The following is a 13,513-nucleotide window of genomic DNA, read 5'->3' as shown; positions in this document are numbered from 1 at the left end:
TTGTCTTCACGGAAGTTTCATCTTGTCTTGCCGTCCTTGACCTTCGTTCTCTTCAATATCGTATCAATTTGTCACCGGACTATATCGTGTTTTCTCATTCATCCGAGACTGACGTGCGAAACTATTTTTAATTCAACTTCTTGAACTTCTCTACATCAACAAGAAAACTGATATTGTACAAAAAGCAAATCAGCTTGTTACTTCTAAAATTTTCATCTCCGAAAATTATATATATTTTGTGTGTTTCTTCTTAAATGTCGATTCATTTAGCTTCTTGACAGAGAAAAGAAGAGAGAAAGTCTCTCGCACAAGAGTATCAAATATTTTTGTGCTCTTATCTCATTAATAACTTTGTTATCATCGTAACATGCGAAACGTGTGTACTCGCGGCTCGAAGTCGCTCGAGAATAACATCGAATTTTTATTTCCCTCATTACGTGCCGATAAAAATTCTGAAAAAACAAAAAGGAGAAAGAATCCTTCCAGACTTCCCGAAGGATGGCCGGCTGTTGTTCGTGTCGCGCGTGGGGCGCCCGAGAGAGTGAAAGTTTCCTGACGCGCGCGCGCGCGCGCACACACACACACACATACGCACGCACGCACGTTGGTTTTTTGGCATTGGGCGTTGGGATTGGGGGGCCTCGGTTCGTATCGAGGTCACCGGTGCCACCACTACCGGCAGCGCGACAGCGGATCCACAACTTTGTCGGATCGTGGCATGGCCCGTGCGCTCTCGCGATCGGTTGCCCCAAAAAGTTTGGGCCGCGCGACGCGTTCACATCGGGCGCTCCTCCGCGCGCGCGCCCGCTGTTTCTTCTCTCTTCCGGGGCCGCTCTGTTCGCGAAAGTCCCGCACGCGCGCCCGTTTCTTCGCCCGATAGTTCTATCTCGCAAGTGTGATTTTTTTTTTCGGACTGGTTCAACAACCCGCAATGCACTTTTTCTTTCTCTCGCGAGACCTTGATTTTGACGCAATTGACTCTTACGCGCGTTACACCTCTCACACGTTTGGATTATTACCGACGCCGTAAGTGGGACGAAAAATGTGCGGAAGATCACAAGAGACACGCGCGAAATAATAATTTATTTCGTTCGCGACTTTTGGTGCGAGTATCTGTGCGAATTGCTGAGCTGAAGGAAGGAACTCGAAGTGTCACGTGGGACCGCGGCGGCCGTGGGTCGAGAGTTGGCACGAGGCGCGCATCGCGCCCGCCCAGGGAGTTCCTCTCGCAGTTTCGCTTGACTTTGCTCTGAATCACTGTAGCGCGACACTATCATGTGCGCGAAGATGAGTGTCCTCCAAGGTCGGCACTCCCCCATGTGCACGAAGATGAGTGTCCTCCAAGGTAGGGACCCCGTTCTATTCTTGCAATTGTGATTCTGGCTCGCGCATAGAGTGTCGTTTTAAAGTGAAACTTTGCCCGAGTACTCCGAAGAGTAATAAAAACCGCAATTGAAATATCAAATCGAGCGAATGCAAACTCGTTACGTCGCACGTTTTTTTACGGATAATTTAATCGAGCGAGTTTTTACACATTTTTGTGTGTGTATATATATTATTCGAGTGGACACACACACTCGCGCGCGCGTGTACTGAAATTTGTACTTAGTGCTTGATATTTCTAATAAATATTAATTTTTATATATTGCAAATATTATCAGATCGATGAACGCGTTTATTATCAAAGCAATAAATTTTCAGAGGAGGAGAGAGAAACTATATCGCGCATACTCTCGAAACTCTCTACACTGTCCGCGCGCGACAACACACCCGCCGCTTTTCATTCAAAGGACAAGTTTTGTTACACGCGCAAAGGATTGCCCCGTTCGCATTGGCTGTACCAAGTTGGCCGTTCGGCGCGCGAAACTGTTTAAGTAGAAACCAAGCGACCGGTAACGAGACAAGTTCTGCCAGGTCGGGAATTGATTTTCGAGGTGCAACGAGGTGTCAGCTTGTCGGCGTCCCCGGTCGGGTCAATAACACCGCGACACGATTTCACAATTGCACGCTTCGCTAATTGCAAATCACAATTGCGTCGAGTCCGTCACTCGTGTCCGACGCGGAATGCGCGAAAAAGCGCTCTCCGTTTCCGCGTTCGTTTCCGCGCCGCGACGTAGCGAGAAAAGATATATATATATATATATATATATATATATATATATATATATATATATATATATATATATATATGTATGTATATAGACGCATGGGAAGTCGAAACCGATAGTCTCTTCCCCATCGGTTGACGCCGATACCAAAGGCTGTGACGGCCCGGCTGAATATCAACGCCGAGAGAACTTAATCGCGTTCGTCGCGCGTGAAATCACATTTGTCTCATCTCGCGCGCCGCGACGAGAAATCCGCCGGCGCTAAATCGAGAGTGTCCTCGCGCGAGCGCGCCACGAAAATACACACGCACACACACACACACACACATACACACCTCATCGAGGTTATATTCCCCCCCGAGGACGGAACGCGATATCGCGCGATCGCTACTGATACTCCCTCCCTTCCTCCTCCCTCCGAGAAGGGGAGGGAAAGGGAACGATGTATTTATCGGAAGGATATATCCAATAAATCTTAATCCCCGCGTCCGTTCGGCCGTTATGATCGATACGCGATTTCATCGGACCAGAGAGCGCGCGAGAGAGATCCGCGCGCAACACATTCGGGGAAGGAAACAAGGGAAATCAATCCGTTCTGCCTCAAAGCGTACTCATCTTCGTCGCGTTTTCTCCGATAGATTACACGCGATCGCTATCGGCCGTTGCGCAAGCGATTCCGCCGAGATTGGTGGGAACGTCGCTCACGCGCGCGCGGACTTTTGCTCCGGATTGCAACAGAGTGTGACTGCGTACATGGAGTGTAATAGACTCGACTAGACAGATCGTGGAAATTCTCGTACGCGATCTCCCGTCTGATACAATCCGCGCGATGAAAAAGAAAGGATGAGAAAATTTACTCGATCTTGGGTTTCACAGAATTGTTTGATTTTCTTGTACAAAATATTTTTTGCACAAAACAAAAATTTATTTATGACAATCGTTTCTTTCCTCCTCTGAGATTATCTCGAGAAGATCGCACAGACCGAATCCCCGACCCTGGGGACCGAAACTTTTGGCCGCGGGTGTCGTAACGCACGTGTGACTTTGCAAAAGTTGCGCGCGCACGAATCAAAAAGATTCGTCACGATTTTTCGCGAACGCCGATGAAGCCTTATTCGCTGCTTCCTGCATTGTCGTAACACACCGCGTCGTCGTTGACAGACGCGTGTGTTGCAATCCGTACGTCGCGTCGATCCGACGGAATTACGCTTTGTTCGCGCGCCCCGCGAATGCGCCATCGCCGCCGGGAAATAAATCACGCCTTGACACGAATGCGTCCTAGCGAAGCTCTCGTGCGAACTATATGATCTACTCCTCTGTGTACTTTTTTCGAAAAAAAAAAAGAAACCCGTTACAAAACTTTTATCTAGTCCGATATATCACAGCGACAAGTTTTGTCACACGTTGGTCTTACTACGACGTATTCGAATGTAATTGTATAATAATTTTTTGGTTTGTTAATTTTTATTTTATGCGAATTTTAGTTTTTCTGTGGATTTTTTTTGTTTTGAGAAGATCTTCGTTGTCTCGTTAATCCACTTGTTTCAATTTTCTGGCAAGAAGTTGAAACAACTCGCGCACTTTAGCGCGCCGAAAAACGTCAAAAATGTCACGATGAATTGTCATCGTATTGATTTTCGCGTTTATTGTGTTGCTTCGAGCAACTAGCTTCAACACTGGCTCGGAAGAAAGTCGGAAATTGACTAAAGCTAACAAAAAAAAGGGGCCAAGTAATTTCGCGCTGCGTTCACGACTTCCTTAATGTCGAATCAGCGAACCGTGTCGTTCGGCTTGTTCGGTCGATTCGACGCGATCGACATTGATCTCCGCGGATTTCTTGAATCGTGAAACAAAAATCGAACTTTCTTCGAGCTAATAACGGCACTTGGGAAATGTCAAAATTGTCAATTGCGTCGCGCGTACGTGTGTGTGTGTGTGTGTGTGTGCGTGTAATCACGAGAATAAATTTGCATTGAAAAGACTCGGTCGCACGCGATCGGCGCGCGACGACGATCGGGGAAATCCGGAGAGTACAAAAGTTAAACGAGCGGCGCAACTTCCGCTCATTACCGAAAAAGAAGAAAAGAACAAACTCTCCAACGATGTCCCGTTAAAGTCGCGCGCGACGTCGACGACGACAACGGAGGAACGAGCGTAACCGATCTCGATCGTTCTTCGCCTCGCTCGCTCGCTCGTCTCGCGCTTATGACACAACACGGTAGAGCTTGCCGTAGGAAAAGTAAGGTAAGGCCAGTGCTATAATAGAAACTTTCACTACGGAGGTTCAACGTACCAAGCCGCCGACTCTCACTGGCCGCCGTTCTCGCTGCTCGCCCGAGCATCTGACACACACATACCGGGTGTCTCCCATTTCTCTCTCCTTCTCCCGCTCGTCTTCGAGAACAAATCGCGAGGCGATACGCGTCGCACCCGTGTTGTGTTGTTTCGCGAACGTGAACCGCGACTTCGTCGTCGCGGAAACGTAAAAGAGAAATTTCTCTCGACGATCACATACGAGATTCTTACTCCACGGCGGAAGTCGACGGAAACGAACGACGTCGTTTTAGTCGCAGTTTTGCTCGTTGTATCGGAAACTTTCTTGCAAAATATTAAGTTTTTTTTTGTTTTGGAGCGCGATAATAGGCCGCGCGAGATACAGCGCATCTCCCGATGAATCTCGACAACGTTGCACCTCGCTCTGTTTTTTCTCTTCCTACATTTATCAAACAATGTACGATATCACAGTTTTAAATATTTATACATTTTTCTCGAGAGGCGCAAAAACGTGTGTCGCGTCTCGAGTTTAAATAACGCGTTGCAATGTATCCCCGGCTGAGTTTTCGCTCAACCGGGCGGTGACAAACAGACCCGGCCGGGTGATTATTTCTAGCGACTTATTATAATTTTTGCTACTATTTGTTCGACCGTATTCGATCGCACAAAAGGGAGCGCCGTTCATCTTTATTTATCTGAGAAACCGGCAAAGAGAATATTTCTATGCGGCAAGAGAGGAGTTGAATCACCTCTATTTCTAAATCGGCTATTCACTACTGTGCATTTACGATGAATGTTCGCGGAAGCAAAGACGCTCGCTCGCTCGCTCGTTCGTTTCTTCGTTCGTTTCATCTGTCGCCGTCGACGAGAAAAAGAAAGTTGGATGAACGAGATCAAGATTGGATTCTGACAGGCCGGGGTAGAGCAGCTGGGCTCTACATTGTATGGACAACGAGACACGGAGTAATCAGAGGAATCTGACCCTTTAAGTAGCGAATTGAGTCGTCGGCACGCTGATGTATCGACACGCGCGCGTGTGAAACGAGTTTGAAATTCCCCCGCCCTCCTCCCGCGAGAAGAGAAATAAAAAAGTGGATTTTCGTCTCTCCTTCTCCTCCTTCGAGATATATATTGTATAAAATCACATTTTAAAGCAGAGAGATAAAAATCTGACTTGTAAAACACACCTCGTGTTATTTGAGGAGCTGATGCCAACAGCTGATTCAATTTGTTAATACACGTGTAACACACCACTTTCAACAGATTGCGCTCGCCGCAATGATTTCTCGTTAACCGTTAACTCCGATAAAAGAAAAAAAGAAAGAAAGAAAAAAAAAATAAGATACGCGTAATGATGACCTCTTTCCGCCGATAAGCGATTTTAAGGTATGCTAAGAGAGACACTTCGTCGTATAATCATGGGCCATAAACGTGGACTTGCTTAGATAAGCGTTAATTTATCTTTTCACATAACGGTGTCGCGCGCGGACACACGAGTCAAAAAAGTGAGTCAACTTACAGTCGCTTATTGTTTAGCTACACACACGCACACACGCTTCACTTTCCGTGATAAATTCGAGTATTTTTAGCCACGCTGAGAGATGGGCGGGTGAGGGGAGGGAGAATACAAATAGAAATAGAAATGCGATAAAATCTGAAATCGAAATCGATCGTAATGTATACAACATACAAGCAAATTAAATGTGTATTGTGATGAACTTTAATAAAAATCAATTCCAAAAAAAAAGTCATTCGACAGAGAGCGACAATTGTGTTTCCGAAAAAAAAATATGATTCGAAGAATCGTCTTTCGATTCGATCCTCTGAACTTTACTCACGCGATGAATCGCTATTGCAATCAAGATCCGAAACATAAAACACGTCAGGAATCAATGACGAAACGGTATTCCGCGATGAGAACCGCGACAGAAGGAGGACGAGAGGAGGAGGAGAACGGAGGACTATCGTCTATGCGATATAGAAAAGCGGACAACGAAAAGGGAGAAGAGGGATGGGAGGGGGGAGTTACAGACTTAGGATGTCATGGCGTGGGAGAGTCACTTTCACCGTCCGCGGTCCTCATAACGGTAAAACCAACAACACACGGTTGTAGAAGAAGTACAAAACGTCTTGTTCTATAAACGGAGCTCGCGTCCCAGAACCGAATCGAGTCGATTTTTATCGTCGATAATAATACGATTTTATTTTCCACTTCTTTTCTTCGAGATATTACAGTTTGTTTATCTCGTAACCCCTCCCCGCGCGATTTAATCTCGAAAAACTCTTATTTCGATATATATCGAAAACACATCCCCAACCTTGTTGCAGAAACTTGTTTCGTTTTGCAGAAACGGAAGGAAACGGCGGCTTTGCGCAGACTTTCGCGCAAATAGAGCAAGTTGCCGCGCGCGATGTTCTATTAACGAGTACAGAAGCACGCTCGTCGTCGCCAAGATAGAGAGACGAGCTTTGCGCGTGGCTTTGAGCCTCGGCGACGGCCGCGCTCTTGCACTCGCGGCAAAAGCGCACGCACGCACGCATACACGAATACGCACACGCGTGACACCGCGGCCTCTCTCAAGAGGAGACCGTCGTAGGTTAGTGCATTGGCTGCACTTTCCGTTTCGTTGTGTGTGTCGTATGCTCCACACACACACACGCGCGCGTGCACATACACACACGTACGCCAGTCGCGGCGCAGCGACGACGGCGCGGGCTCTTTCGCGTGAGGTGCGCGCGCGCGCGGCCGTATGCATGCATTGGTTACGCAAGAATAGCGGCGTGTGTGAGACTGCTGACCCACATACGGCAGAGAGCAAGGACCCCGCGCTAGCACCATGTATACTCGACCGAGCGAGCGTGTGTGTGCGTCACGAAGAGAGGGAGAGAGAAGAGAGAGAGAGAGAGAGAAGAGAGAGAGAGAGAGATAGAGAGAGAGAGAGAGAGAGAGAACGCGATGTGCACATGCGTGCCTTGCAGCGTGGATGCGCTTCGCCAACTCTTGTAGCTTTAACGCGTGCCATCTAGCGTCGCGCGCGCGCATTGCACACACGCTCGCTAGCAGTTACGCGACTGATTAAACACGTTTCTCAAATTATTGCAGTTTTCATAAAATTAACATAGTGGTTTTACAGAAAATTTCCGTGTAACATCGAGAAAAAGAGTTTCGATTCCGTTTTTTCTCTCACGATTCTTAATCTTAGAAATGAGAGAATTTTTGAGAGAAGAATTTGACGAAAGGTCAATCGCGAGAAGTATATATGTTCACGCGTGAAGTCATTTATGACGTGTTGCGTCATTCGGCCAAGAATTTTTACACCGAGATATAAGTTGCGTTACTGTCTATAGGTAAGAGTTTCAAGTGGTATATAATAACCTACAAAAGTCATACGCACACAGTAGACCAACGACAAATTAAGTGAATGATTTGCTGAACGATGTTAATTAAAACGTAGAGATCGTCTCTAAACGCAACTCTTGCTTCTCAGAGGTGGATGAACTTACCACTGATGGAAGTGGGGAAAGAGGGGTATGTTCACACAGGGAGCACAAGTTTCCTCAACAAGCCAAAATAAACAAACCTCGGAATAGAAACAATGTTACGGGACATTAATGTCGCCGAGATTGGTTGTAAGAGAGAAGTTCGCACGATGATATTAAATGAAAAGAGAACGGAGTGTCTATCTTGAGATGAACGCTTCGCTTATATCCTTATCACAACAAACACAACCGCCTTATTACACGTAAATATATATTACGTGATATGTGTTACCGTACTTGATACACTACTATAAATATCGTCAAAAGTTAGAGACTGAGATCTGCGATGAATAATAAAAACAATGCTTGCGTCACATATGCTTTTGTTGAGATAAAAATAAAATTCCGATAGTATTTGTTTAAAGATCAAACAAATTTGTAATATATGTATACTTTATACCGATATAAATATTTTTATAATATAAATATAAATATATTAAGTAAATATATTTTTATAATATAAATTATAAATATATTAAATATTAACCCTTTGTGGACAGACTTTAAAAATGACGACCAGTTAAACGGACTGGGTCCGTAAGAAACGCGCGAATTCAAAATCGAATATCTTCGCGAAAAATCAATATTTTTTTTCAATTTTGTTTTTTGTTTTTTGTTTTTTTTTAATCGAAAGTTTGACCGATTTTGCATTGATAAAAAAAACCAAATTGAAAAAAAGTTAGTGCTAGTTTTGAAGATAAACGTTAAAAAAACTAATTTTTACTGGAAACGCCGTGCGCAATTTTTGAGCGGGTCTGGAAGACCCACGTCTGTCCGCGAAGAGTTGAGTATGATAAATATTTATAAATATTATAAAATTGTGGTCACACGATCGCACTATTGATTTTGAACGAATCGCAGACTGCACCGTGAGATTTGAATTATCGCGACTACCGCGTAAGCGTCGCGCGCAGCGTTTCTCGAAACAAAGACCGGCGTCTCAGTGTGACAAATTCGCATGATTGACACGCGGCGGTATCATCGCCCTTATTAAAACAATCCATGTCATAGGTTTTAGGTCGAGGTGTCGTAAAACAGCGCTCAGACGTCCGATCTCTTTTTGACAAACGACGCAATTATTATTACTCCCTCCTCTTTCCCCCTCCCCACCGCCGTCGCGGTCTTATGGCGACTCGCGATTTGTCATTATCGCCAGACGTTGCATTATTAAAATGACCCATGTTGCACCCGCGCGGTTGCCTCTCGCGAACCCTAGTCCCGGCGCTAGATCAAGCGCGCGCGCTCGTAAAAACTGGTTCGTCGTAACCCGAGCGAGAAGAAACAACGCGGACGACCGTCGAGAGAGGTCCGCGTATATCGCAATTATTCCATTACGCTCCGTCGTAACGACGTTCTTCGAAGAGAGACCCGCGCGAGAAGAAAAACCCTCTCATAAACCAGAAAGCGTCGGTTTCGCACCGCGAGCGAAACGATATATGCACGCGCATCGTTCTCCACATGCAACCGATCCAATTGTGCATTATTGCCGGCTAAAGCGGGGTTAATGGCGAACTACGCGCGTCCGCCCATAATCATCGCGGACGCGCGCAAACACGTGTGTACGCGTCACACGCGTTTCGCGCCGTAAACCGATCTCTATTTGCAACTACGAGCTTTGCCCGAGAGAAGAAGCGTCTTCGTTGATGGAGAAATGCATCAAGTTAAATTGACATGGTCCGCGAATTTTTGTCGACGACTGTGTTCGCGATCAAGTTTTGCGATGGTGTAACATTCGGAGAATCGAGTACTTGCACATCAGCGAGTTTATTGAACAGTCAATGGTAGATAAAGGGCCAATAGAGATCAATATGGGCACAGGATGTCCGTGTTTGAAGACATGATTTTATTACAAAATGCGATCAGACGTTTCGATTCTTGAATCTTCTCCAGTGAATAAATGAATATAAAAAAAAAATTTATTGAACAGCACGCGTCAATCGTTTTATATCACGTTCTATGTGAAATTGCGCGCGGAATTTGCTTCGCGTGCAATTGCAAGTTCAATACTAGTTTTCAACATATTTCTGATATTTTTTTATTCATTTTCAAAGAACGAAGTTAATTCAAATCGAACGGCTAGCAAACAAAAATCAATCCAAAAAAGCGCAACACGACACGAATGTTAATATTTATGTTAATATTTATTTAATACATATTAATATCACGTTTGTTTGTTTTTTTTTTCAGGAATTATGACCCTTCCGAGCAGCCCGTGTGAGATAGACAACATGAGCTTGTTTCAAGACCTCAAGTTGAAAAGGAGAAAGGTCGATTCCCGATGTAGTAGTGACGGTAAGAGCTGAGAAGATGTGCGCGAGTGACTCATGCGCGTTTTTTGATTACGTAATCGATAGATATTATAAAAATGACAAATTGTTTCTCTTTCGAAAGTTGCGATTATTATAATTCTTTCTATTTCTAATTACGTTTGTTATCTCTCTCATTACAGAAAATATTTACGTTTTGAGTTCAGACAGAGAAAAAAATAACAGGAGAGAGATAATAAACGTTACATCGTCGATGCGCGCAAAGAAATCTGAGTCACTGTGTGTCACAACAACGAATAAAAAATTCGAATGCATGTAAAATTAATTTGACCTGACATTTTTCCCATATTTTGTCTCGATTCAACGCTGAAATTGTTCCCCGTTAAAGCATCTCGATTCGCGGCAACCATTCGTGATGATAAAAAAAAAAAAAAAAAAAAACGAAATTAATGAAGATATATCGATCTCGATTGGAACGCAAGATATCGCCTAGTAGAATCTAGATTCGATTCTAATGGTTGACGTAATCGCGCGGGAAGGCTCGTATATCAATTGTCAAAGCGAATTACGATGCACTGACCGATCTTTTCATATTGAGATTACGCGGAACGAGTTGTAAAATTGACCGGTATTCGAGCACGTAACGATTATTTAGCGCTTGGTAATGGAACAGCGCGTGTGTTACAATCTCTCAGTTTCATATGACAAATGTGACAATGTTCTTTTGTCACAATACGGCGCAATTAATCTTTTCCACTTTACGTAGAAAGATTGACAAATACGGTTGTTTCATTATTGAGATAAATAGAGACATGAAACACACGTGCGTATGCAATCGAGACGGGGAAAGAAAGAGAACAGGATTTTCCTCGGATCTGCGGTTTTTAAAGGTTCGGGAAGCGGAAGCGGTTTAAAAAGACGGGAAAAAATTGCAAATTTATAATTGAATATTCTAGAAACATGCAGAATTTCTAATTGCCAGAGTACGACGATAGTAAATACGAGTGGTAAATATATAAAAGTACTGGAAGCTTTGTTTTGAAACAAAAAAAAGCCAATTATTTGTATCCATATTCTCTATGCTTATTCATTCATTAAATCTTTGTGGCGTTTTTCACTCTACCAAATTCCTTGCAACAAAGAAATTAAATTTTTTAGAATAGTACAAAAATCTTTTAATATATTTAGCTCAAGCTTTCAAAAATAAAAAATTCTAAAACAAAATGTTAACAAATATGACTTGTGAGACACGCGTTAGATTGCAAGAACAGATACAATAAAGTCATTTGGAAATCATTTATGTAGAACAAAACAAAACAAAAACGCATATAAAACACTTGTGTTTCTAAATTTAACACATTGCCGACGCGAAAACGAGATTTCTCGTTTTTATAAAATACGCGTCAAAAATTACCCGCCGGCAATGTGTTAAGTGTCGAACCAGGTCAGATTTAAATGGAATTTTAACGTATGTTAATTCCTTTGAGTGTGTAGTTTTAAATAATATCCGGTTTATAAAGTATGTTGACGGCAAACAAAATAACAAAATAAACTTTTACAAAAAATAAATGCAACACTTTTATGTAGACGAGAAAAATATTAAAAGTTTAATACAAATAGCAGGAAAGTTCAAACTTACTTAAGGTTTTATTATTGCTAGAGACTTGCTTCCGTGGTTTATTTATTTATTTTTTTTTTTTGCTTGTTGGTTTCGTTTTCACGGCCAAGAAAGTTTCCCGGGCAACACTTGACGTCTCTACACGTACACATACGTGTGTCGTTGATTGAATATTCGAAATACTGTTAATTTCAAACGGTATTCACAGTTGTTCTTTTTTCACTCATTAATTAATCCAATTTCTAATCGTCCTTCATTTCACGGTGACGTATTGTTTGCAGCCGATATGCAATCGCAGATTGATTAAGAGACACGGTCGCAATGTTCCGTAAAAATAATTCAACACAGTATCCTCGTATCCACCGATTGATCTAAACGCCGCGTTTCTCCGATATATGTACTTTGCATTTTCCTCATTACGTACGCGCCGCGTCCCGCGCATTAATATTACACGTGTGCGTTATATTCGAAATTGGTACTTTATTGTGCCGAGTCTGGAACTGACTTGCGCACGTCAGAACTATTGTTGAACTCGTACGTATAGAACGGCACGTACATATTCGTACACAGAATGCAACCGGAATTAAGTATCTTGAAAATGACAGAGCTTATCGCGCAAGCCTTTCAACGCGATAAAAATACGTTTGCACAAAACACGATGCGCCAACTTTTTTCATGATATTAATTATTATTTTCATGATAAAATTCTAACCATTTTTTTTTGTTTGGTTTGCAGAAGTTCACTTTAAAAATGAACCGTGGATCTGACGCATTTTATTTGATTTTAAAATATTAAACAAAAACTTTTTAAGCAAAAACATCCGGCAACTTTTTTCAAGTGTCTACCGATGTGTTGTTTGTTTAACGAAAAAATAATTTTTACATAATTAAATTTCAACAATTTTCAAAGAGAGAGAGTTTCGAAAAAGATGCCGGACAACAAAGAACCCACAGATTCGGAATTAGAGTCAACAAACTATCGTCATCGCGTTAGCGGAGAGCAATTTCTTCAAGATTGCGCTGCAAACAGGTGGCGGAAACAATCTCATTTGTTTTCTATGTACAATCGAGTTCATTAGAAGGAATACTGTTAAATATTCAGCGAAAGAGAGAGAGAGAGAGAACTTCCTCCGTTAATAAATTCTTAACTGTGATTATCCGTATTCCCTTTGTACGCAAGGACTTCATTTCCACTTAACTGCAAATAACATCTGCTCAGACCGCGCAGCGGCGTGGTGCTTGTGTACGCATCTATAACTATTGTTTGTTCGCTGTTGCATATAAAATAAATTGCCACGTATTTGCATTGCGTTGCCCCGCTAACGTGTAATTCCGCTTCGCGGGGAGAAAATCGAACACGGCGCGAGAGCGTATGTTCTCCAACCCTTCGTCACACACTCGACCCACCATTCACGCTCTTCATTCAGTCTCTCGATTTACCGTCCTGCGCACACGCTTTGCTTCTCTCTCTGTCTCTCTGTCTCTCTGTCTCTCTCTTTTTCCCCTTTGTTTTCTCTATATTCCTTCATTGAATCGCAATGACCATTCGTGATGCAAGCAAAGCGCGGTGCATTACGTCTTCTTGCTATGACTTCACGGCAGCTTTCGAACGATAGGCAGAGAAAGGGAAAGAGAGGAAGGGTTGTCGGCGCGGGAGAGCAGAGGTTGATACGTGTGGGTGGCGCGCGACGTAGATAGAGAAAGAG

At 43.3% G+C, this 13,513-nt stretch overlaps 1 protein-coding gene across 1 annotated transcript in view; it reads left to right on the top strand.

The window, feature by feature from the left end:
• The first annotated feature begins 1,185 nt into the window (after positions 1–1,185).
• Positions 1,186–13,513, top strand: part of LOC109854460 (hormone receptor 4-like) — a 31,962-nt gene continuing 19,634 nt past the window's right edge. Inside the window, exons 1-2 of the mRNA XM_020427558.1 lie at positions 1,186–1,345; positions 10,110–10,214. Of these exons, the coding sequence (XP_020283147.1) occupies positions 1,276–1,345; positions 10,110–10,214 (175 nt within the window). The 5' untranslated portion in view covers positions 1,186–1,275. The remainder of the gene's footprint in view (positions 1,346–10,109; positions 10,215–13,513) is intronic.

Source organism: Pseudomyrmex gracilis, unplaced genomic scaffold (genome assembly GCF_002006095.1).
Source record: "Pseudomyrmex gracilis isolate BER0280 unplaced genomic scaffold, ASM200609v1 scaffold_66, whole genome shotgun sequence".
Classification (NCBI taxonomy): domain Eukaryota; kingdom Metazoa; phylum Arthropoda; class Insecta; order Hymenoptera; family Formicidae; genus Pseudomyrmex; species Pseudomyrmex gracilis.
The sequence above is the reverse complement of the archived record's forward strand: the minus strand, read 5'-3'. Positions and strand labels throughout refer to the sequence as shown.